Source organism: Venturia canescens, chromosome 1 (genome assembly GCF_019457755.1).
Source record: "Venturia canescens isolate UGA chromosome 1, ASM1945775v1, whole genome shotgun sequence".
Taxonomy (NCBI): domain Eukaryota; kingdom Metazoa; phylum Arthropoda; class Insecta; order Hymenoptera; family Ichneumonidae; genus Venturia; species Venturia canescens.
Window position 1 is genome coordinate 36,418,816 of NC_057421.1, and position 26,891 is coordinate 36,445,706.

At 36.7% G+C, this 26,891-nt stretch overlaps 2 protein-coding genes across 4 annotated transcripts; both read right to left on the reverse strand.

Moving 5' to 3' along the window:
- Positions 1-412: 412 nt before the first annotated feature.
- On the reverse strand, positions 413-11,024 carry Atg9 (autophagy-related protein 9). Of its 2 annotated transcripts, XM_043419152.1 has the most exons (8): positions 10,811-11,024; positions 10,099-10,218; positions 8,786-9,102; positions 8,104-8,567; positions 7,549-7,733; positions 6,504-7,457; positions 4,912-5,280; positions 413-3,913 (listed from the first exon to the last, which is right to left on the reverse strand). In XM_043419152.1, the coding sequence occupies exons 2-8, from the start codon at positions 10,150-10,152 to the stop codon at positions 3,761-3,763; spliced, it is 2,496 nt and encodes an 831-aa protein (XP_043275087.1). In that variant the 5' UTR covers positions 10,153-10,218; positions 10,811-11,024; the 3' UTR covers positions 413-3,760. The 2 variants fall into 2 exon arrangements, with proteins under 2 accessions (XP_043275087.1, XP_043275095.1); XM_043419160.1 differs by lacking the exon at positions 10,099-10,218.
- A 1,081-nt stretch (positions 11,025-12,105) lies between these two features.
- Positions 12,106-26,461, reverse strand: LOC122413964 (mucin-5AC-like). 2 transcript variants are annotated; one of them, XM_043424676.1, is made up of 8 exons: positions 25,934-26,461; positions 17,322-17,440; positions 16,899-17,202; positions 16,614-16,800; positions 16,154-16,473; positions 15,225-16,064; positions 14,487-15,111; positions 12,106-13,513 (listed from the first exon to the last, which is right to left on the reverse strand). In XM_043424676.1, exons 1-8 carry the CDS (start codon positions 25,954-25,956, stop codon positions 13,142-13,144), a joined length of 2,790 nt encoding a protein of 929 aa, XP_043280611.1. In that variant the 5' UTR covers positions 25,957-26,461; the 3' UTR covers positions 12,106-13,141. The 2 variants fall into 2 exon arrangements, with proteins under 2 accessions (XP_043280611.1, XP_043280621.1); XM_043424686.1 differs by lacking the exon at positions 25,934-26,461 and adding an exon at positions 24,083-24,102.
- Between the last annotated feature and the right edge of the window lie 430 nt (positions 26,462-26,891).

The window sequence follows — 26,891 nt, forward strand, 5'->3', positions numbered from 1 at the left end:
AAAACGGTGTCGAAAGAAATGAAAATCGATGTAAGAGAAGAGGAGAAAAGGGGCAGAAAAATTATTTTATCATATTTTGTTTTGTTTTATAAAACAACGCACGCACGCACGCATGGATCGAATTTTGTTTCTTTAAGATGATGGATCAGTCGGTAATCACAATCGTGAGTGCGAGAGAGATAGCTGCAAATTTTGAAAAGGAAATTTTTCCACATCGTTCGTCTGATCGAAAAAATAAAAATGTCATCGGATTTTCGCGATCGTGCTGCGTACGATGACATTTTTATTATTTTAATCGGACGAACGATGTCAAAGAGTTTCAATTTCAAAAATTCGAGGTGTGATTACCGACTGATCCATCATCTTAATGCACACCACCATGATTTAGGGCCGCACAGAAATATGCAGATTATTACTTTTCATTACGAAACGTATTTTTATTCGCATTGAAATTGTAAATTACACGTGATTCTTAGAGGTAATATATATATATATTCATCGGTAATGAAATGAGAGAAAAGTTCATCATTCGAATATCAGTGAAAATAATCAAATTGTATGTGTCTCCGGTGAAAAAAGAGAAACCTGCTGACGTTGTTAAATATTTAATTGAGCTAAGCTGCATCCAAAAAAATGATGGTATTAGTAGAAATTTTGCAATTAGCGCGATAACATAAGTAACATTAACATCGTACCCACAAACACTGCTTCAATTTATAAAACATGTATGAGTTTGTGTGTGTGTCTGTAAACCGATGCCCAAATGAAACCAAAAGTTTTATACAATGAAGGTCGAATTAAATATATTTTCTTGTTCGTTATTTGTTTCTTTTTTCAACATTTAGATCTAAGACAACCTGGAAATTCATTCAAGTATTTCCCGTTTAGTGTTCCCGTACTTTATCTCCCCGCCACTTTCTTAGATAACGTAATATTGCGCGTTTTACAACGGTCACGGCGATACGATTGTTTTTTCTTTCTCAACTCGTTTTTATGACATAACAAGTGGAACAAACGTCTAAAAAATTATCGTATATACAAAAAAGGTATATCACTCAAAGAAAAATCAAAAACTCTCATGACTTTACCCATTTGTCTATCTGTCACAATCAGCTGCATAATAAAAATTTAAAAAAAAAAAAAAATCTTATGAAATCGTCTCTCTCGCGTTACAAGGATAAAGGCATGACTAGATCGATCGGAGCATTAATACAACATCGCGCCGAAAATTCACCGTACTAATTTGTCTTTCAATTATAATTATTTATAGTAATGTTGATAGTAATAATATTAATAATCGTGAAAATGGTGATCGTAGTGATATCCCTCACATCCTGCAGAACTATCATTTATAAATCAGGACGATGCAAGCATGTCCGACAAGATCTAAGTTTTGTTGTATTTTTCGTTGAACCTAATTGTTTTTTTTATTTAACGAAGATTACCGATGTGCCAATTTTTCAATAATTTCTATAATCATCTATTGGCCGTGCTACTGCACTGTCACAATAGTTCTTAATCCAGGAAAATATTCGTAGTTCGTAACGTGGAACGTAAAATAAAAATACAATTTCGATATTGCACAGTGTCAATATTTTCCATTCAAGATTCACATTCCTCTTACAGAGTGTGAATTCGTCTTTGACTAATACAAATAAGACATATTTTTGACTTGAAGGTAAAAATTAGTTTAATCCAAAGGTACTATGTGGAGACGCTGGAAAATGTAGAATTTCTCGGATTACTCAACTTAATTCCAATAATACAAATTTTTCAAGAAGAATTTCGCACTTTGACACCACAAAATAATTTTATGGACATAAAAATATTGATTTTCCGTAGTAGATAAATGAATTTTCCACGAAAACTGTGCGTTAGTGTCATGGTGTGAGATTTTGTTAATTGTATTGTATTGAAATTAAAAAAAAAATAAAATAAAATAAAATGGTACGCACTTCAAGTAATAATTCTTCTAAAAGGAAGAATGCAACCGGGTTTTTATCGATCAGAAGATTAGAAGGCTATCTTAAGGATATTTGGTACAGGCGATACAATGGTGCCCATGCTAAACCATGTTAAAAATATTAAAAAATTCAAAATGATCAGAATTTTATAAAATTTGGTGAACATATTCTTTAGTGCCAAATTTGACAATACAAATTTTTTAAGATTTTTCTTCTGTACAGTTATCGAGTAATTGATCACTAAAGTTCACATGTATAAGCATTGCGTTTTTCCATATACATTCCGGACATAAGAAATCTGCTTTAATACGTAATTACTCGACAACTAAGCAAAAGAAAATTTTGAAAAAAATTGTGTTTTCACACTTGATGTTAAAGAACATTATCACCAAATTTGATCAATTTCTAATTATTTAGACTTTTGTACCAAACATCCTTAAAGAAATTATCTTGAGATGTCAAATTATGCAACGAATGGTCACAAAACCCGCGAAAAGATTTGACTCGGAACGGAAATAAATGATAAATATTACACCGATTAACTCAACTTTCCGACCTTTGTAAGAAGTTTCCCAGACTCCTCATAGACAAAGAATTTATCAACTCAAGATCATTTTTTAAATAAATGTTCCAGTATAAAAATATTTTTGAAAATTAAGAATACTTATGACAGTACAATATTGTAATGTTGTCGCATAATTAATAACTCGTGAAACCCATGAACAAAATTTAATATTTCTATTCTTCGTAAAGCAAATCGTAATTGTCTTTTCCATTTATATTCACGAACAAATTAAGAAAAAATCCACTCTATTCTTTCTCATTATATTCGGAGAGTTTAAATATTTTCCTGATATTCTATTCCAACTGAAATTTGTATTTCGAATGACGTAATTTTTCCAATGGTTTTTTTTCGGGATCATAGATTCCATATAAACTTAATTGTGTTTTATTTTCTTTTCATCGCAAAAAAAGGAGCGGTACTCGGATGCACATATCATTAGGCTCTTTATTGATCGTTGATTTTTTCCCTATCTGGTTTCACTTCTTCACTGCTTTTCGATTCTTGCATTATCGACGAATAACAAGAGAGGCTAAATAAACGCTCTGAGCCACGCACGCTATATCGTCTATTAATCGTTCGCGAATGCCGTAACGAACTCGAGATCGTGGTTAAAGAAAAAAAAATTCGGCTCTCTTTTTCCTCTTCTTTAATCTTCAATTCATTAAGGGGTTATCTTACCGTGATAATTTCATCAATTGCATTATAAATCGAATAAAATTGAAAAGAAACGTTGAATTAAAAACTTAATTATCAAGAAGATTTTGAAAAAAAACCTTTCAAGAACTGCTATTTGAAGTGATGTGAACTTCATGAATTTCATTCCTGTTGACCATTGTAATGAATAGATGAATAGATGATGTTTTATCTATTTCAGAATTTAGGCTTCACTATGTACATTCTTTAAATCAGATTTTTTTTTTGAATATTCGTACCATCGCAAGAATTACTTGAAAAACGAACTGAACATGAAATGAAGTCGTTTTTAGACAATTGTATCCAGAATATTTGACTTGTTATCCGAGCATCACGGTAGAACAACCCCTCAACTTGTCTAATCTAATTTATTAACGTATATTCCACTCGACCAAAAACACGTTTTTTTGATCGTTGAGATTAAATCACTCGTAGTCTCAGTGTATTCGTTAAATGGATAAAAAATACTTTATTCCTTGAATAGTTCATCATTGCACCAATTAGCTATTCTGTAGCCGAACTTTGTGTTTTGATGGTGCTAGGAATTCCGTGCGTTTCTTATCGACGAGTCTTGATGGTGCAACAACGGCGCACGCTCTTGTCTTACTTCCGGCAAAGTTGCTAATTCTTGGACTGGATTTCGTTGCCATATACTTCGCGTTGCCATTTCGTGATAGCCCCGTCTTCTTACCTGAAAGGCAAATAACGCTTTACATTTCCGGTTCGGTACAGTTAGGAGACAAATGAAAATAATTTTCATCTTTAAGTGACTCCAAGGTTAGAATTGCATGTTTTTTCTTTCAAATGAGAATAGCTAGATTCAGATATTGTACATTCTTTATACATTTCAGAGTAGAATATTTTTCGAGGCTGTACTTCCGGATAGCGGTTACCTCTGATTGGCTTTAAATTTGGCACAGACCTTCTTTTTGACTTCACAAGAGACCCTGTAAAAGGATTTTTGGTGCATCGTAATATTTGCCGAGATATTTCATTTTTCTTCGGAATTTTATTCTTTTTCGAAATGAAAATAAATGATTGTGGAAGTAAACTAAAAATTTAAGAACATTTTTTTCAAATTTCTTTGCAGGAAATTATTATTTTTTTCTTCAAAAAGCCTGCGGATCTATTTTTCAAAGATATATATTTATTCGAGTGTCATAACCGTTTTAGAAAGCAATCAAATTGAAATAGTACTTCAAATGAAAAATTATGTTGAGCTTGGGTTGTTATATTTTTTTGCTCACGAAGAAATTTGAAATACAGAAATCGTTAATATCCCATGAACGAATGATGAACAATGGTGAAAAAAAAACAATGGTACCGGTTCAATTTTGGTAATGTAGCACCGGGAAGGGATGGTCATTATTATGAGAAGTGCCAATGCCGTTTTTCCAAACAATTTCCAATTTATCATCAAGTACACTGACCCCTAACTTCATAAATTTTGGCATTCTCCGTTCCGGCAAGCATTAGGATATTCTGCAAACTATACGGATGCTCTTGGGTACTGAGATATCGGGTTTTCAATACAATTTGATTGAAATATTTATCATTGACGAAAAAAAGTTTGCCAAAATATAATCCAGCTATTTTACATAGAAGATCATGAGAAGTCGAAGACATTGATAATAGCAAAGATAAAATATTATGGCAATCGTATTTATTTCAACGTAAATCTTGACCTACTTGTCTATGGTGCAATTCGTGCAGGTACAATGTAGATAGGGACATATCGGCAGCTGTGAATTCAACGGGTACGGAAAGATCGGAGGTCAATTCATGTCCGGAGCCAAAAACGGAAGCTCCGAGAGATTGATTCGACAGTCCTTGTTGAAGACCATATAACAAGCCCCGTTCGTTGTGGAACGGTCCCTCGGCACGATTCATACCTCGTCTTATGACGTGGGGAAAAGCGTCAGATCTCGTGCTTGCCGAATCGTCAACACCTACGGATGTCGCTGACATACCACCGCCTTGATTCGCGAAATTCATGCTCGGCACGCTTACGTGATTTATCATCGTGGTCCGCACTATACTTGCTACGATATCGTTGTACTAAAAAAAGAACAAGGGGAAAATCAATTATTTCTTTTTTGCAACGTCATTGTGAATCGTGAGTCGTAAAGAATTAGGGGGAAAACTCGCATCAAGGGATATTGGCAAGATTTTGGCACCTGTCGTGAATAATAATTCATGAAAATACACATATGTGATATCTCATGTGGTACCGGCGGATTTTTTCCCTGACCTCCGCCACTTTGGTTAATTTTTTTTTTTTTAATATGATTATATTAAGTCTAAAAGTCACCCTGACGTTATTTTCAGATTTTTCGGAACAACCATTATTTAACATAAATCCCAAAAAAAACGCCCCTTTTTGAAAATCTGAAAAAAAATTCGCAAAAGATGGTGACCGTATGCCAAACATTTTAAGCTATGTTGGAAAACCCCGAAAAAAAATCGAGAAACATGCACTCCGGGCCAATAGTTAAATATTTTGGTACTTAAAACTAATTTTCTTTACAATTTTCGAAAAATCAAATCAAAATTATAGACCTTGATCAGCTAGAAATTGCCAATTCCCAATATAAAATGATTAAACGTACAATATTTGAAGCTATTACACTGGTCATGGGAGGATCGGAAGGAACTTATTTTTTTGAATGAGCAAAGCCAACGTTGTGGCAAGAAAATTGCAATGATATTATATTGGGAATCGGTAACTACTAGCTGGTAAAAGTCAATAATTTTGATTTCATTATTCGAAAATTATGAAGAAAATTAGTTTTGGGTACCAAAATATTTAACTATTGGTCCGGAGTGCATGTTTCTCGATTTTTTTCGGGGTTTTCCAACATCAATAGCTCATAAACACACAGAAAAAATCATACTTTTACTACGGGCGATGGCTTAAAATATTTGACATACAATCACCAATCCCAATCACAATCACAATTTTTGGGAATTTTTTCAGATTTTTAAAAAGGGGCGTTTGTTCGGATTTTTTTATTTTTTGTCGAAAATGGCTGGTCAGAACAATCTGAAAAAACGTCGGGGTGTCTTTTAGACTCAATATAATATTATAATTATATTATAAAAATTAACGAAATTGGCGGGGGACAGGAAAAAAGTTCGCCGGTTTCACATGGAATACTTCATATATAAATGAAAGAACAATGGGGAACGTGAATAACTCAATGTAAAACCAATGTAATCTAAACGCTACAAAACGTAATATGAAAAGTAACAGATATAGAATGAAAATTTTTCGAATGTACCTCAGGTCCTAAACTCGAAAGGCTATTGAGACTGGTAAGCAATGGATTCATGTCACCAGGAAGAACGTTGACATCCTTTTTAGCGCGTTCTCTCAGGGCAGTGACAAAATTTTCAGCGTGACTCGGTGGTTTCCATTCTGGATTGGTGAGAGTAAAATGTATCAGTGACAATTCAGTTTTTCCATCTTCGGCTTGCGTGTACTGATTTGACATCGGTACGTTGAGTCCGCGCGGAGGTTCCTCTTGGCCGTAATTATTATCGAAACCATCTGTACGATCACCGTTCGGCGTAGTGGGTAATGTTTGCCACATTGGATTTCCGTGTCTACGTACATCCATCTGTGCAAAACTACACACATCACCGACCCCGGTGACTTCAATCGTGAAATTTCGATAAAAATCAACTATATCAAGCGCTCGCTGACGCATGTGAAAGCACAATATAAATGGTGTGAGTAACGGTGACAAGAGTTCTTCGAGAAGATGTACAGCGCGATATTGAAATAGCTGAGCCATTTGTGCACGTGTCATTTGCGTATGAGCGTGGCCTTTCCAACTGTCAGGACGATAGTGCGTGTGTGCCAAAACAGCTGTCAACAACGTTTCCGGACACCAAACGAGATTCTCGTCTGGTATGAAAGCCCGAGAACAAGCCACGACCGCTCCGAGTATCGTCATTGTCGTGAACACATGCTCCACCGTTAAGACATCCTCGTCGTAAATCGTCAGTATCAGCAACACCACCAATATACTACCAGCCACAAATGCCACGTTTTTCGCTATAACTGTCATTACCGGTGAAGTGAATATACTCATGTATTTTGAGGCTGGACGATAGGCACGATTCAGGCGTGCGTTCAACTCGTGATCGAGCTCGTTGAAGTGACGCAAATACAAACGACCGTACAAGGACCATGTTCGCGAACCCAGAGTTCCAGGCTCTCGTTTGATCAACTGATGTAAAACAAAACAGAACGAACATTTTTCTCATTAGCTGCTCCTTCCCACTCGTCTTTTAAGAATACAATTTTTTGTCAGATCTTACCTCACCGTAATTAAAAAATGAGTATAGAATTTGCCACAACAGTATGAGCGGACAAAGTATCAGATTAGCTACTCCAACCCACAATATGTGTTTGGATAGTGCACGCGCTAATTCTTGTCGTCTATTCAATTTTTTGTAATCTTCCTTTAGATGCCAGTTGTTTTCAAATGGTGACCATGGACCCCCTGTTTCGAATAAACATTTCAAACGTGTTATGAGTTTCATTAAAAACAAAAATTTTTCTCACTTTTCTCACAATATAAATTTTAAACATAAAATTTTGTTTGCTTTGAACTTCTAACTCTTTATTTTGTTGCTAGAAGTAGCTTCATTTATGTCATTAACTTAAAATGAGACGTGTTCGAAATTCAAAAACGGCAAAGTGTGCCAAATATTTTTTTAGTGTTGGCTGAGGAAAATGATTGAGCAATTAGAAGCATCAAGGGATGAAAAACATTTTACAAACTATGTTCTTTTGAAATCCGTAACACAAGATGAATAAAATACTAAATACTTTGTGGAATCTCTGCTGGAGAACAATTAAAAGTTACTTACAGAACAACAGGAGTTCCATGTTGTATTTGAGCCCTCTCGTCATGAATATAACTTCACCGATGATGGGAACTTTGAGTCGGACCGGCAGAAGTGATTTGTTAATCATAGCGACGAGATAATTTTTAAATCTCAATATTCTATGATAAATATCTAGTTCAGAGAGTTCACGTTTGTGTATGCACATTTCTTGTTCCTTTTGAACTTCCCGTACACGTTTTTGTACCTCATGCCAAGTAAGATTGTCGAGATCGTTGTCATCGATCTTGAGAGCAATATTAAAAAACAATTTAATGTCCCAAAATTGAGTCAAATGATAAAGTACTTTGACGAAACGTAGGATCCAAAAGATGCCTGCTACGAGTATACAGATCCAAGTTATCAAACCCATTGATGCCAGACAAGCACTTGATGACAGAATAGCATCACTAATTGTTGTTTTGTGCGAATTGTCTACTTCCTCATTTCTGAAAAAATATCAGACAATTAATATATTGTCTTAAAAAACGTGAAAGCCCGATCAATCTTTAATATTTATTCTTTGCCTGAACTGAAAATGACAATTTCAAATTTTTGCACATTCAATTTTTGGGCTGCAATTTTTTTTCTTCCTACAAATGACTTTTAATATACTTTTTTTTTTAAATTCGACTGATTTTATGATTTTTGTCATTTCTGAACTTACTTAAAAAGCACCGCGTAGTCTACACAATGAAACAGGAACGTTGAGAAAATAACAACGAAAATGAATTGTCCTAGTTCGAAGAATTCTTGGAGCATCATACAAGCAAAACCGTGTTTTTGATGATAATGATACATTCTCGTGAAAAAGGAATCGAGATCCTCTATATGATTCCATCGTGCTTTTCCACCTTCTGGCACAACATGTATCATCACACCAGAGTCTTGAGGTGTTTCGTCTCGATCCTCATCACCGGTCTCATCATCAATGTCCCTGTGATGATCGAGCTGCTGGTAGCTGCCATCAAGTACAGTTGTCATCTGCAAATCCAATAAATATAAAATAATATCATTAACAACAAAGACCATACACAATGAAGGAAGGAATAATAATTCAGGTTGCGTTTTCATTCTTTGTTTCTTTCTAATTTCGAACATTGAAAAATCCAACATGAGTATCTGAGAAAACAACATATATTGACATAAGGAATTATTCTTGACAAGGGATGACAGAGTGTATACATTATATTGCTCTTATTAGTTATTTTATGAAGATGAAATAAATGAAAATTCAATCTTTCAGGCAATTCTACTAGCCTCCCATTCACACTCGTTTTTTCCACATCGCCTTAAAGGGTTCTCTCAATTTAGGCTACCGCACCTATAAAAAAATCACAAATAGTATTCCACCACCAAATTATAATCTATGATGAACCCGTTTTGTTGAAGTGCAAAGTAGTTTATTTATTAATTTATTTTTTTTCAATAGAACCCATGTCCTATATGCACTAGAGGAATAAACTGTTTTCTCATTGCAAAAATTCTAAATGGAAGCACAGGAAAAAGGTGACATAAAAATTACGCATATAATGAAAAAAAAAAAAAAACAGAACATGCAGATGGGGAATGAAAGGCGCGAAAACCAGAGAAAAAATTCGTATAGGCTGTTTCTTCAATAAAATAAAAGCGTGTGTCCAATTGGAACAAAAGCAGTTCTTTATATTTATTCAAATTTTATTTTGCATCGCTAGCTATGAAAAATTGATAGCTATAATAAAATATGGTATTCTATTCGATTTACCATAACAACTAATAGAAATATCGATAATCATTTAAACTACTGAGGAATTGCTGCAAATTTTTACCACTACGAAAAAATTAACTTCATTGATATTTTTGTGGATGAAAATTCATGAAAATTTTTAGCTAGATAGAAAATTGATCATTGATTGGTATTCACATTTATTATTTAGTTAACCATGAGTTTAAAGCCAGTGAGAATTTTTAATCGGGACAAGCTTCTCGCTAGAGCCTTACCGTTCTTGCTCTGCGGTTTGGCTCCACGCAGGTAATGACAGTGTCACGTTTCATTCTCTCATGTCATTTAGATTTTACTTAATCTACTCGGCAGTTCGACAGTCTCGCATCTCCATACATCTAAAATGCAATCGCCATGTATGAATGCCTCATTGGCAATGGCGGATCGTCAAATGTTTTGTGAATGATCAGGCAATTTAGAGACAAAGCATTTGAGACTAATTTTTTTTAGTCATGAATGTGTCGTCATAGACGAGATGAAAATAGACGAGTACTAAAATGTTACAGGAAAATTTGTGTACAATGTTAATTATTAGTACGACAATGGAAAAAACGTTCTCCAATTCGTAAATGTGTTAAGATTCAACAATACTCAAATATTAATACATGTTAGAACTGAAAGAAAAAAAGTTTTCCTATTCTCTTTGTTTTTTCATCGCAGTTGCATTTTTGTTACAACACAAAAAGTGTAATTTTCAAAAATCCAATTTCATCCGAATTTCTGATTTCAGAATTTTCCAGTATCACATATTTCTCATGATTTTTTTTCTTTCAGTATCGTACACTCAGCAAAATAATAAATTCATCGATGAAAATAGAAACGAGATGATTCGACCGACGTGTCATTTCGATGTTGAGAAACAGAAGTGACACGAATGTTTTGGCAATACAGCTGATCTCCATAAACAAAGCGAGTAGAAGCTCTCCCTACCTTCGTTCAGCGATCACTTTTTTATTGTTCCTTTCTCACGTATTTATATCCAATTTTGTTTGTCATGCGGATTATCGTCACTCACGTATTAATTGCATGACGTTAAATTTTATTTTACTCGTTAATTTAGACATTTGATGTTTTAATCAGAAGAGCCGAGGTTGTTGCGTGCGTCTCATCATTTTTCGCGTATATACGTTCTTTTTTTTTGCTAGCTTGTTTCATTTTTTTTTATGATGATATTGACATACAACGATACAAGTGACTGAAACTGAACACTAAGTTGAAGGCTATCTACTATTCCGCTTTCATGGTAAAACGAACATTTCAACTAACATCTGTCGGTAATTTGGTTATTCTTTTTACCAACTGATGCAATCTGCATAATCATAAAAATGAATATAGAGGGAGATCACTTTTCTATGGAATTTTATTATGGTTTTTGGTCTGAAAGCCAGGCAAAATGGCATATTAACTACAAAGAACTATTCAAGGTATGACTTCAGGAATTTGATGGTGACAGACGATATTGTCGGATTTTGCTTCACATACACAAGACATCAGCGATTACTTATGTGGATAAAATGGGAAGTACAAGATGCCTAACATTTTTTAAATTGGTTAATTCGAAAAACTTTGCAATAAAGGAAAAAATAAATATTACCCTGATATAGCCTCATGCATTTCGTCAGAAAAAAACATGTATGCAGACGAGTTATCTAGAAAGAAAAACATTGATACAAAATGGGTGATTAATTTAGAAGCGTTCACTAAATATACAATCTGAATAATAAATGTTTTATGCCTTTACAATTCATCGGTCGAGTTTGAGTTATTTTAATGCTTTTTCGCCGTTTTCGGTAATAACTCAAAGTACTTATTAAAATAACAGAAATAGAATAGATGGGATTCTAGTGATGTTTGATCGGTCAAATCAAGTGTCTGGTATTAATTTTTTCCTCTTCCTCTCACTCTCTTTCTTTCGAAGAGATTATAAGCCACCTTGAATAAAAAATTGAATCCCAATCCCTCTTTAAAGCATATGAAATGGCAGTGGATGTGATGATAGGAGCAGAATCTATGACCCTCGCTTTTTCATTCTTTACTATTTCACTCCATACGCTGTGGCCATCTGGTGGACTCGAGAATCACTACGTAATTGTAATCACTTCCAATATGATTTTTATCAGAAGCAAAGCTACGCTCGATTTAGTCATATGGAATCGAATAATAAATGGAGAAGGAAAAAATGGAAGTAGGATTCTCAAAAATGAGGAAATCAACAACAAAGTTGGTTAACTTAACTACACGTTTAATAGAAATATTTACACAATTTCTAGATATCTCGGATCAATAGAAAAAAAAATAGTATAACATCAGGCACTTGGGCATTTCGATCTGAGAAAGATAGTTAAGGTATCGTAACGCTTATTACAGGTTGGGCTACTGGAATCATATATGTATACGCTAAACGTCGTTTAGTAACTTGTCGTCGAAGCGCTGATGCGTCCCTCGATAACGTGTAATCGAAATTGACTATTAAATAAAGTAACTCACACAAGCGATGTATAATGAAATATAGAATGATAGTTAAATATTATTGTTATTGTCGTCACCATTCTTATAATTGTTTCACGATGTGTTACAGTATGCTTTGATTTAGGCAAATGCACCGTGAACTCGCTTTTTCTAAGACAATAACAGTCTTCCTTGGGTCAGGCAACACTTGAACCGTGTACGCGGTTTCAAATCGCATATTGTGTTTCTGCGTCGCATCTCTTTTAGCTGCAACGATGTAATTACTTCATTTCTCAATACAGAGCAAGCCGATCTCGCTTCATTGAATTGTGATTACAGAAAATTGTAGTAAAAAAATGTACAACAGATTTACGAAAGTCAATGGTCCAATCTTTGCCTGTTTCCTCGTTCCTGACCAGTATGACCTCGCTGTATAGATTCTCGCAAAACGTTATTTTTCGGTTCTCGAGAACTGGAGCACTCTCCTTGGGCATTTTGTAGTAATGTTTATCTTGTGTAAATCAATAGGTATAATCATCAAGTAACCGCAAACTCGATTATTCGCCACAATCAGTCTATTGGGCTGATGATTTTTTGTCGTGGACCGAAGATTAACTAACCGGTCCTACTCGAAAAATGATCAAGCCAGGTTCGTAAGAGTTCGATAAACCGCTGACGAATTATACCAAAATACGTCATCACTCACAAGTACCTGGATGGATTGCTAAGTTGTATTTATTTCCCGATATATAATCAATGATTTACTGCTCGAGTACTCGTGGTGAAATGAAGGTTTTATTCGACCGATGGTCTCTATTCTCGAGAAATGAGCTGTCCGGGACGTCTCGGAGCTATCCTGCGTCTAGGTGCCAAAAGACTACTGAGACTTCTGGTTTCTTCGTGCTTCGTGCTAGCAGCGGTACTAGTTTCCGGCAGTGCTGCTTCTGTCGCTTCGACTTCAGAAACCGTTTCTGGTGCTGCTTCATCCTCATAATTCTCGGTTGTTTCGGTCACTGGGGCTTCTGTCGTTTTACGTCTCGGCAGAAGGGGTGATCGTCTATGAGAAACGGCGACCGGTGAACGAGTCGTCGATTTTGGTTGAACTTGGAGCCGATTCCTCGAGCGCAGTTTATTCAAGGGATTCGCAGTAGTTTGACGAGCTGGTGGATTGGTTTCAGCTGGAGCCTGTGGAAGCAATTTTTTTTTCTAAATATACCATTACAACGCAATCTAAGATCAATTGTCATCGATTGGTTAAGTTGTCAAGTGTTACTAAAATCAAGATGGAGTTTTTACTGAAATGTTACAAATGACTTAGAGACTAGCTTGATGATAGAACATTTCTTGATGAAGCCTAACCCTCAAGACGAAACACTGACTAACAAAGTAACGTCGACTTTAACGAGTTTAGTCATTTTCAGCTGCCTGAGGCAAGTCTTATTGCAATTAGTTGCGAAAAGAGCAACCGGTATAGCTTCTAAAGGAATGTGACGAGATTTCGTTATTCACTTCGGTTTTATTAGCATAGAATCTTTCGTGACGGCGAGTCGACATAATGGATGACCATAACTTATCGTTGCACCGCTTGGTATAACGATTAAATTGGCGACTGGAAGCATTAGATGAAAAAGCCACCGGTCCGTAGACTTGCGTGAAGCCAAATTGAAAGTATATGTATTTACAATGTCTACCCTGGCTCTTATGAAGTCAGAGACTCTGAAGAGACGAACCGAACAAACGGAGAAGCGAGTACTTCATACGTTCGCAATGACATTTTCAAAGGCCATGCAGTGAAAGTAACTCTAGTAGAGAATCTGCCCCGCGTTTGTGTCAGTGTTCGCGTAACCTCGGACTTAATCTCGTCTATCTTTCTTCGGACCGGGATAAACTTCGTGGTCGCCAATAATCTTATGATAATACAACGTCAAGTCATTTATCACAAATCTGTCACTGCTGGGTGAACCGCGTGAAATTATTTTGAAATGAACACTTATTTTTGCATCGTTTTTCCAAAGTTGCAATCGAAATATGCAATTCAAATAATATACTGTATTATTACACTAGTGTAAGAAATCGAGAATGATCCAAATTGAAAAAAAAAATTCAGGAGAATGTCCAAAGCAAAAAGATTTATAATTTGGCAGTACAAAATACTGACCTCATGTGTCTCCTCCTCGGTGCCTTCACCGGCTGGCTCTTCAATAGATCCTTCGGAAACTTCAGGTGCAGCTGTAGTCGAAGTCGTGCTTTGTCCAGGTCTTGTCCTTAGATTTACTCTTGCGCCGGGTCTGACAGGCCGTGGTCCAATACCCGGAAGTCTTGCTCTAACTGAAGATTTCGGAGTCGTAGGTGCATCTTGGACAGTGTCCGTTTGGACATTTTGTGGTTTTTCCCCAGTGTCTTGAGACTCTTCGCTCGTTGCTGGCAAAGGGGTTGATGGTCTTCCACGTCTTCGATTGACGTTAAGTTTGTTGAATCCTGGTCGTGAAATGCCGGTATTTCCATTCGCAGGAGATGACAAAGTCGAAGGAACGGATGTGGTGGTTCCTGACGTCCTGGGCGCTGCACCTCGGTACCGGTTTCGTCCTGAAGATGGCTTCTCAGCATTTGAAGTGCTCGTTGAATCTTTTTGTATTTCTTCCTCAACTGGCTGCTTTTGGCCTGGCCTCGGCCGCTTGAAACCACCCGCGGCGGAACTTCCGAATCGATTCCTAGTTCGCGTGGTTGGTTCTGCCGGCGCCTCGGTTGTCGTCGTTCCACTTCCGCTCCCATTAGGCTTGAATCTTAAAAAGCAAACTCACGTGAAAAAGGTATAAATGAGAACAGATAAAAGTTTACCAACTTTTTCATATCAAGTTATTCGATTTTTAGGGACAACTTATAAAGTCAATTTTACCGATTTCTCGAGCCAGCACCACCTGAAAGACCAGGTCTCTTGAACTTTCCTCTGCCAGGCGGTTGACTCGTAGTCGTAGTTGCTTCGGTGGTAGTGGTAGTTGTCGTCGTTGTTGTTGTTGTAGCTTCTGTTGTGGTCGTAGTCGTAGCCTCAGTTGTTGTAGGACTAACTTCTTCAGTCGTAGTTGGCACATCGGTCGTAACATCTTCGACATCAATAGTCGAACTTTCATTACTTTCATCAGCAGCCCCAGCTGCATCTACGAGATTGCTTTGGCCTTGCTGAAGAAAAGCATACAGATCAAGCGCTACTTTATCCATGGCTGATGAATATTCTGTTGTGGGAGTTTCAACAGTTATCCCTTCCGTCGTAGATTCTAGAGGATGCTCCCGGAGTTTATCGTCGCTATTGGGTTTATCAGAATCTCTGAGCGTAGGAGATGACGACGTCTCAATCTTTTCCTCTTCATCTTCCGCGCTGTCAGGGAGAAGAGGCCTTGGAGGCTGTCCTCGGTTTAGCTCAAGTTCAACGGCTGGTGATTCACTGATTGGTCTCCTTCTGGTAACCGGAACAATGTCTTCCGATACTTCGACGACTGGGGCAGGTTCCTGAACCCTCTGTGGTCTCCCGCGTACTCTTGTAACCGGCTTTTCGTCACCATTCTCGTTCGGTGTTACACCTAGGAATCGCACGGGTCCTTTAGGTAAGCTCTGCGGAAATTCTGGACCTTCTTGATGAGTTCGGAAACTGCTGGAGTCGACCAGATCAAGACTCGGCCTCGGTCGGTTGCCACGGGCGCGGGTAGGTTCAGTTGTTCCTGTGTTATGGTTCGATCGAGATCTGTATTGTTTTACAAAAAGAATATACATTCGTTACTTTGCGTCGATAGAAGTAATCGGTGAGAAACAGTGGATGCAATAGTTATTTACAGTGATCTCGGTGGGAAACGGGTATTCGTTGGTAACCTTTCTTCAGATACATCTTCATTTTCTCCCAATTGTCTGCCACGGTTACTATTCCTATTGGGAATCACTTCGTTGGTCGCCGGTTCTACAGTCGATGACCTTTCAACGTTATTATATTTGCTCCTGTTGCTGTTGGACCCACTACGCCTCGGTGAAGTTGTAGTTCCCCTCGGGCCTTCCTGTTGATTGTTCGTTGAGGCGCTCGCTTTATCCTCTTCTTCTTCGTCATAGTAGTAATATACGTACTCGTACTCATAATCTTTCCCATTAGGCCCTTTTTTCACCTAGAGACGAACAAATTAGGGGAAAAAGTTGTATATTTTAAGATAAAATCAATAAAACGTCATGTATTTAATATATGAAATCAAAGTAATTCATCGAACACTATTTTTTCGAAATATTATGTTGAGTTGTATAAACTCACCTGGATACGTGAATTTGAACCAGCGGGGACAAGACTTACATCACCAATATCATCGAAATTACTATTGGCGTACGGGGTCCAATTATTCTTGTTATCCTCGCGGATAATATTGACCGGAGCAAAGTCGAAAGAACGATATTCCCTTTCTGTAGTCAATACTGGTATCATTGTCGTTGGATACTCATCACTATTAAGACAATCGATCTTTAGTATTTCATAACGCATTTAATTCTATGTACATATGCTACTTTGATAAATTATAAATTACATTGAAAAATATTTTACCTGACTTGAACACCGGGAAGTAATGAGTCTCTGTCGTCCTCTTCATCTTTAGCTCTGTAAGTGTCTAGTTTTCTAATCCCATCTTCTTGTAAAACCCCAGCACTGCTAAAATTCTCGAGTTCTATGCGTGCTTGTCTTTTTGAGTTGTTTTTCTCATAATCATCAATATTATCAGCTTTTTCAACTTTCGTATCTAGCTTTTGGAAGGTTTTCACATCTTTGGCATGCTCGGCTTCTTCAGCCACGACTCCCCTCTCATTTAACTTTATCACTCCTTCGGGTATTTTATGGGATGTGACAAATTCTTAAAGAAATAATAACAAAAATAATTAATTTGCTGTAGATTGATAGACACGTTCGGAACAAACTTATTTGTATTAATCGTATCTTGTTAGTTGCAACATTATGATTAACGTGGATTACCTTCAATGGAAATCGGTCTCGTCTCACCACTAGATGATCGAATGTCCACGTATCCTTGTCCGGGTTTCAATTTCTTCGTTTCTTCTTTAGCGAGCACACACGCCACCGCGCAACATATTCTAAAAATAAGAGATTAAATTCAGTTTTTTATACGAAAAATCAACATTTTTCATACTTTAACAATTTAAATTTGCGTGTGATCAATTAATTGTTGTAAGAACATAAACCCCAAGTGAATGCCTGGAAAGAATAAAGGCAAAGTCACCACTGAGGTGCTTGCAATGCAATGCATAGGATGTGTCGCTTTGTTAAAATATTAAGCCCATGGAATGTTTTTGCATGGATGCCTGCAATCGAGCACGATGTAGAGAAAGTTAACGTCTGGTTCGTATGCCATGAGTAGCCAAATCAGTAGCGAAAACCGTATAATAGCATCGTCCTCGTGTATACAAGTCTGCGGTAGATTAAGTTCATTAAGAACATGATTTCTAAAACTTTGAGCTCGAAATCCAGACGTGAGTTGAATAGAATTCCAGTAAGTTTTCCCCACTCTATCTTTAAAATAACGTTTATGAATTCTGCAAAATTTAATTAAGGAGGGTGGCTACATTCGTCAAAATGATAAGAAATTTATCAAATTTGGTGATAATGTTCTTCAACATCAAGTGCGAAGACACAATTTTTTTCAAAATTTTCTTCTGCTTAGTTATCGAGTAATTATGCATTAAAGCAGATTTCTTATGCCCGGAATGTATACTTGTATATATGGAAACGCTATGCTTATACACGTGAACTTTAGTGATCAATTTATTACTCGATAACTGTACAGAAGAAAAATCTTAAAAAATTTGTATTGTCAAATTTGGCACTAAAGAATATGTTCACCCAATTTTATTAAATTCTTATCATTTTGAAATTTTTAATGTATTTAAGATGGCAACATTGTATCGTCGCTAGCCACCCTTCTTAAATTTTATCCGTTGAAAACATTAAGGAGGGTGGATCACAAAATCGAAATAATCAGAATTTGATAAAATTTGGTGATAACATTCTTTGGCATCAAATATACAAGTACAATTTTTTAAAAATTTTTTTACCACGTGGTTATCGTATAATTGAACGTTAAATCGAAGTTCTTATGCACGAGATGTATATATGTAAACTCTATGCTTGTACACGTGAACTTTAGTGTTCAATTACTCGAGAGCTACGTGGTAGAAAAATCTAAAAAAAATTATATTGTCTTATATATTTAAAAAAAATACATTAACCAAATTTTACTAAATTCTTATCACTTTGAAATTCTTAATATTTTTAACATGGTTGAGCATGGCAACATTGTATCGTCGCGATCCACCCTCCTCAATGTGCATTCCATTCGTGTAACGATTTAGAAGTGTGTTGACATTTTGATTTTGTTTTTCGGCGATTTCGTAGTCTAGACCAACAATCTAAAGTTACAAAAGTTGTAAATTCCAGCTCTGTTATTATTTCTTCGAGCGGCTACTTGTGAAATTGTCGATATCGTCAGCTGTGTCTTATAGATGTCATGAAAGAGGCAAAAGATTACGATTCCAACCTCGACGTAGTAATTGCTTTGCGAGACGAGGCCGTTTACCCTCGATCGACCAGACGTTCGACCGTTCGACCTCACTCTCTTTTCAGCCAAGGCTGATAAATCGCGATCCCATACGCTCCGAACGCGTACGTATGTTCTACAAGCCCCTCAAAATACACCCATGTGATGGGAAAAAGTAATGTCACTCGTGAGTTATTTCCATCCATCTCCCTTCTTGTAATCACTGCACAATCGACAAAATGTTTTATCGTTTAATCATTTCCGACAAATACGTGGAACTAAAGTGAGCTAGTACACAAAGGAGCCATGACACTCCTTATGTATAGTCGAACAAATATTCACAAGATGGAATTTTAGAATCGTACAGTGTGCTTTTCAGCCGACTATGAAATTAATGAATAAAAAATTCTTGTCCGCTTTACTGATTTTGGAATGTCTAATGTTTACAATTTTGGAGCTCAACGAGTTCAATCAGAAACATTTGATTTACACTTATAATTTTCACATATAAATTTGAAAATTTTTTCACAAACAACGATTAGATAATTCCGTCAATTCCTGTTTAGTTTAACTCCTACTAGCTCACTTCTGTATGCGTGGGAAATATTTTTACAATTGGTAAACTGTTCGTAATCAAAATGAACAACAGTTTGAATTGAATAAATTGTCTACTTTATTGTATTCCCGTATGCACTTTAATAAACTTACGTAAATTAAATAAAAGTCTTCACATTTTTAAGTACGACCTCATGTTGCGATTCGACTTTTTAATGCTCAAACATAAATTTATTCAGTATATCATTTCGTCACGAGATTTACAGAATTTCGGTTGCAGTTTTATATTCAAATATATCTTGGGCGTTAAAACACGCTGAGAAGTGAAACTGCATAAGAGATCGTTTCCATGGACGGACACGAATGGGAGAGACTCGGCAGCAAATTTACATGTTTCATATAAGTATATACAACGCCCACGATCGTCCAGGACTCTTTCACCGGCATGCTCTTCTGTCTTGTTAGTTCTGTGACAACTGGAAGTTCAGAGAGTAAAAAAGGTGGTACGAGAATTTTCTCGGGCCACCGTGGGTTAACCACACGTAAAGATAGAATGTTAACAATATTTATTCGCTTCGCAGCATAGTACCCGCGCGAATCATTTGGAGGCACAAACTCTTCCGTGAATTTCTATCGATACTTTTAATTATCGTACATAAGAATTTTCTTCCATGAGGTTTTTTCGTACAACTCATCTAGAGAAGAATTCCTTATTTGATTTCGCGTCAAATGAAAAACAAATTGACCGAAATAACAAGGGTTGTAAGAAAAAGGAAACAAATTTCAATCGAATACGAATAGTAGTAAACGCTCAATCGACTTGAATCACGTTTATTTATTTATTTGTTTATTTTCATTAGTTATTTTTGTATATTCATTATGGTACATACTGAAATAGTAACTCTACCCATCCATGCTAACTAAATCATCGACTTATTTGCTCATTTACAAACGATGCATTTCTGTTGGTAATTCACAGTATTGAGAATCTCCACTGTAGCTGCAAACTCGACGTAATTGTTGAATATTATGGTCAATAAATGGAAGATGAGTTTCTGAAAGCTACTGTTTACACGGTTCTCCACGTTTTTAGCATTAACGTCGAAAGTTTGACCCTAATCGAATTTTCTCTATTATGATGATTGAGTACAGTAGACCGAACAGTATTTTTCCTACTACTTTTCATTTTACTACGTTCTTAAAACACAAAGCAATGTCGTTGGTAAATGTGACTGTCTCGTACCAGTAAACACGTAATAATTCCGGTTTCGAATCAATGCCATATAAAACCTCTGCTTTGATGAAATCTTTCGTGCAATAATAAACGCACATACACTTTTACTATGAACGCATCCTATATGTGTGCAGCTTCCGGTAATCGGATTCAAGAACAGCTAGATGTAGCATATCACACCTTTTATGCGGCACTGAACAAATAATTACGATAAAAGCTTGGAGTAATCGGTATTCAAGATACACATTCGATACATTGCATGTAAGAAATATGCTTTTGCATCAACCGATAGTGTATCATCACGGTATCGTACGGAGAAAGCTGTGTCGTAGAGGATTATCACTCTCATAAATAAATATATATGTATACATTTGCATACGTGTAGAAATCAACCTGTGTTGTGAGTTTAAATCTTCGTGCTCATGCTTTCTGCATACTTAATACAGTTATTGCAAATATATCACACTTGCATTAAATTCAGTGTCAATTTAGGGACCATGTCCTCGACGTAAGGTCTAATTTTTTCCTATTGAATTAACTACTCCGTGCCTTGTGTATAATTTGTACTAAAATTTGTCTTCAGTGCTCCGCACGGTCTGTTTAATTTAAAATCGAAATATTACATGTGCCATTGGATATGTTCTTCACAATTAAGCAGATACATCAACAGGGAAAATGAAAATTGTAACGATTGCCACAATCTTTCTTTTCAAGTGTATCCCTCTATCGATATGCATCGCGATTTTTTCATTTATATTTATCATGTAAATCTGTACAAACATGAAAAACGTAGACGCAGAAAAACTTGAGTTAAATTGGCGTTTACGATAGAGCTGCTCAGCCTTAGTAAGATTCAAGCAAGTATCGTGATCGCACCGCAGAAACCTCGAACCACAGTTTCGTTTTCAATTTATCTATTTCTCAATAACGCTGGACTGCAACTTTACGAAAGCAGGAGACAGTGAGTAGAGCGTATATCAAAGGGTGTGCGTACCAACCATGTTCACCATAAAATTTTTACTCGTTTGATATAATCGACAGAATGGATGACGAAAAACTTACTAGCTTGATGCTAGCACGTAGAGCGAACGAATTTCAACTCGACGATTGTTCAGCACGACCCAACGTCTGCTGCAATGAATTTATATGGATCATTGACCGCTCGATAATTCCATTCTTTCATCACTTTTTACCACTATTCGTCAAATTTTATTGCGTCAGATCGTGAACACGATGGTTTATAGATAGATAGTACAAACTGTCTTTTGATGTTTTTACAGCTGGTATATTTGCGTTGATTGTTTCACGTGTATTATCCCATTATTAGCAAACAAAACTTTCTTATTCTCAGTCATTGTAAACCAATAGGTTTACAGTGATTGTTTAATGATTTGTGCACTGGAAAAAAATTTTGTTCATCAAACATAATCCGAGTAAATGGACAAAAATATAGGAGATTCAACTGTATATTTTTGTGAAATAACAAATGATTTAGTTTATTCATCAATAATGACACAGTAGGATCTACTATATCTTCAACCAACTGAATGGATTTCGTTCGACGAATAAAATTATTTCTCAGTGAACTAAAGATTACTGAATAATGAAGTAAAAAATACATTTCTTATGAGTGTCGGTTTAGTTGTGAAACAATGAAGCTTCATGGACTGCAAAAATGGAAACGATGTGGTTTCACTTATTTATGTTACCGTGAGATTTTTCCGTATATTATTGAATGGGATTAGGTATAATGACGAATATATTCGATCGTTTTGATAGACTCATATTGACTGTTTTAACCCTTAGTGTGCACACCTTCACAGCGAGACATTTCGTGCACATGGGGTGAGACATTTCGTGCACTTTGACCCCAGGTCATTTTTGACATCGAATATCTCGGTAACTATGTGCTTTTCGGAATAAAAGGTTTAGTCATTTTTTGCAGTGAATTGATCCAACTTTAAGACTGCAAAGTCGGATTTTCAAAAAAATCTCTTTTCATTGCTCAAAAACGTGCTCAAAGTTGATAGTGCGCGTAAAAAGCACTTTTTCGGTTAAATCTCTCGTAAAAAATTAAATTTTGAGTTTTTAAAAAAATCCATACAGAGTTTTACAGAGAAGGGTGCATGCTTTCAAGGAAAAATAGTCCACTTTGCAACCGTTTCAAAAAATGCATTTATTTTGGCGTATGAAGTGGCTATGCCCCTACTTTTAGAGAGGGGATAACGATTTCTTAATATTGGAGGTTTTACTTATGAGATGTTCATCTGTAAATGCTATTCATGTGAGAAAAAAATTTTGGGGTCAACCTGACCCCAGATGCACACTAAGGGTTAATCATATATGAATTGGTAGTTCCATAGTTTCTATAATGTTTTCGTTCCGTGTCTATACAGTGGTAACACGAAATAGAGAAATGTCATGGGCCCCGGGGGCTCATTTTAGGGTACACCGATTTGGAATTATTGTCGATACCCGGGAGGCACGTTTCTTTTAGAATTCGTAATGCTATATGATAGCCTGAGTTAATCCTCAATATTGCGTAAATATGCGTGGTCACCAGCAGCATCACGGAGCGCCGAGGGCGCCTAATTCTTTTTGCGAGTCGTAAAAACGTGGATTCTCTAATTTAACGATGGTACTGTCCATTCGAATGGTTGAGAAAAAATAAGTAACCGAGTGCTCTGGGCTCCGCTAAGAATTTTCCCAATAGACCGGCCCCGGTCGCTCTTTCTCAATATTGTGAGTAGTGATTGGTCAAGACAAATCAACGATTAGACCGATAGTTTATTACGTGAAAAGTTGAGCACAAACAATCATTGCCATCGAATAACGTACAGGATATAATTTACTGAAATATCGGATATGGTTCGCTCGTTCTTTACTCCTAGACTCGGCGTTGCCAATTTTTAGATATAAATTTAACTGAATCACACTCATCATTCCTCAAATGTCGATAAAAACATGCATGATCGACAGACATGACCGATAGCAATTGATATACATGTTTTTGTTCAGTTGTTGTTTTCGAACTGCGAAGCTTCCGGTATGAATGTAACTTAATCAAGTCCATAATTTGAAAAAAATGATTATGTACATGAACGTCAAAGGAAAGGTAAGTATTGCTACTCTTGGATGTTTATCGGGGTACATAGAAAAGGTGGCGGATTTAAGCGTCGCTCTCGAGGAATTCAATCTATCGATAGCAAAGTAAGAGTCCGTTAATCCACATTAGAAATCGCGTGGATGGTGGTGGCATTTTATTGACCTTGGACTCTCGGCTCGATTTGTAACCGGCAAGCGGAGCACAGTAGCCGGTAGATTATACGATACGTGTACACTGCTATCTCTGACTTTGCTCACATGACGACGGTGACTATCGCCGCCTCTCACCTCATTCACCCGTGAAACGTCACCGTCTCCTCCACTTTCTTGCAATCGTGAAAATATCGTTGCTCACGCATTCACCTTCGAGCTACGGAGAACTTGATCGATTTCATCGAACTGTGGAAAAAAAAATCACCAAGAAAAATCTATCCCGCCTTCCTGTTTATCGTGGATAGAGGTTTTTACAAATTGCTTTGACTTCTATACTCCCTTATATTTGTCTTCCAAGAGTCCTTAATTGTCGCGGTCGGAATTTAATTAGAACAGTTCAGGAGAGACGTGCGACTATTTCCCCATCAAAAATTTCTGACGATCCAATAATTTGATGTTTATATCAAGTTTTTTTTCCTGCTTCTCTATTTCCCATATCTATAAAATATTATGACCCATTTTGACCTTATGATTTTATTCAATTTTTTTCTCATCACATCCGCGTACTATATTCGTATTCCTTTTTCGCTCCAATCTCACTCGATCAACTTGAGATTCGAGGGACTGTGATCAGCGAAAGTATACCTCTTGCGTGAAACACGAGTGGCTCTTTACTGGACCGATATTCTACATATATTCACGAATATGCGGTATAATATATATAGCCGATGCGAGAACAGGCATAAACTGTACCGAATATGCCTTCTCCTCTCGTGTGATATCAAGGAGCGGTAACGCTGCTGGTGAAGTGAACTCTCTCTCTCATACGCGCGCACACACACACGCGCGCACACAAACGAGCCCAGGAGAAAGGAGTGTGCGGACAAGAGTAGAGGAATAAGTCGAGGAAAAAAAATTCGTATACACGTTCGACGATCTCCGTGCAACGTTAGGTCGGCGACGGCGGGGTGGGGATGAGAGAGTGGCGGGGGGGAGAGCGAAGAACAAGGCTTAGTGGATTGATCAACGTATAGTCAGACATGAATATATCAAACTTCGTTGTCAAATCTTCCGCATCCATTTTTGTGTTCCATACGTATAGTGCATTACATCACATTTCAACCATGCATATTTGTAAATTTAATTATGGAATCTGATGATAATGAAAGTAATGAGAAGTTTCTAAAAACACCAATAATTGTTACTCTGGAATACAAAATGTATACAAACTTTTATTCGTTAGTGCGGACCCGTTTCTTGTAGAAGCAACGTTTACACCAACGAGGAGGAATAAAAAAGTGTATATTGACCGTTGGTCAATATACTCAAAGGGGTTGTAGAAGCTGGTGAAATTTTGAAAAATTTTACCATATGCTCTCTGATATTTTTAAACCATTTACCAGTACGGGATTTTGTTTGGTCAAATTTCGACTTCTTTCCCGACGTTTAAAAGATAAGGTATCATCACTGGATGAAATTAGTCTTTTATATTCACATAAAATGTTTTGATATTCATGATTGATGAGACGCATGAATTTTTAAGGAAGAGCGTGCCTCCTTCTAGCATATAATAATTATTGGTTGGAATGGAAAGCTTTTTATCTCGAATTCCTAAGCACTTTCATTTTCATTGAATACGTAAGCGGATGAGTGGATCTCTCGGCTGGAGCCTATTTACCATTTAACTTTGGAATCCTGTTTTCTGGCAGCTACATTCAACGTATCGCATCGCTTCTTATAACGTATGCGTAAAAATACGTACGTAAATGTACGCTCACATATGAATAAATAATTCGTTTTATTGGCAACTTCTGAATTGGGATCTCGGAGAAACTATATCTTTATTTCAGATGTTATATAAAGAGTAGCTAATCAATGAAAGATGCTATTGTAATTTTCACCCATGTCCAAATCGTAATAGAGTTATTAAAATAAACAAATTTTTCACTCGAAAACGATTAATAAAATGTTTTTGCAAGTACTCACAGAATGGGGCTCTTGAGCCACATATCTCCACAGAGCACTACTGATAAACAATATTGTTTAGTCTTCACTCCACGCTCGTATCAGCTTCCAACGAATTTTTATTTTGTTTAAAAATTTCTCGACGGTTCACCGATTGTCCAGTGGGATGCCAATGCCGTCGATGATTACTCTGACTCGACGGGGATGAACTTTTTTTAAATACACTTTCTGTCACTGTTAGTTCATTATCGTTATATGAGGCACGATTTACTCATCGTATATACTCCGGAATTCGGCACGAATCGATAGGTAACGGCAAATAATTATCCCGATAGAAAGAGAAGGAAATTGTACTTTCTTGTAATCATATAGTTATGATTTTGAGTGCTATTCCCGACTGACCGATTTGCAATGATAATCGCCGTAAAATTCGTTAGAGTTTGCCACCGTAACGAGCGCGTTATATCTGGAGGAGATTCGCTGTGGCGACGACGATGATGGCGACAACGACGACCAAGTCGTTAAAAAGTAAAAGTAAGAGGCAGTCGAAGGACGTGGTGAGGGTATGAGAACGCCGGCGAACGGGGACCTCTACTTATACCGCCACCCACCACGACCCGTCGTCGATCGGGTAAACCCCACCAGGAGGCCCGTGAAAAGTCGACCCAACATCGTTGGAACATTCGACAAGTCGATTCCGATGAGGCCCATCGGTTCGCCTTATTACGATTGAGTTTCAAGCAAAACTTCAGAATCGGAAAACACTTTTTGAAAATAATACTTCGGTAATCTGACGATAAAAGTAACGACGTATCGAGATATCGAATTATCGTTCTGATATTTGAAGTAAAGACCTTGCCGCCTCTCCTGATATGAGTATACAGAGCAAAAATGATAGTCAGTGAAGTTCTTATGGAAGTCCTTCATATCCTTCAAATACACAGTCCGAGTAGAATCTGAATTCTACCAGTGCTGGTCC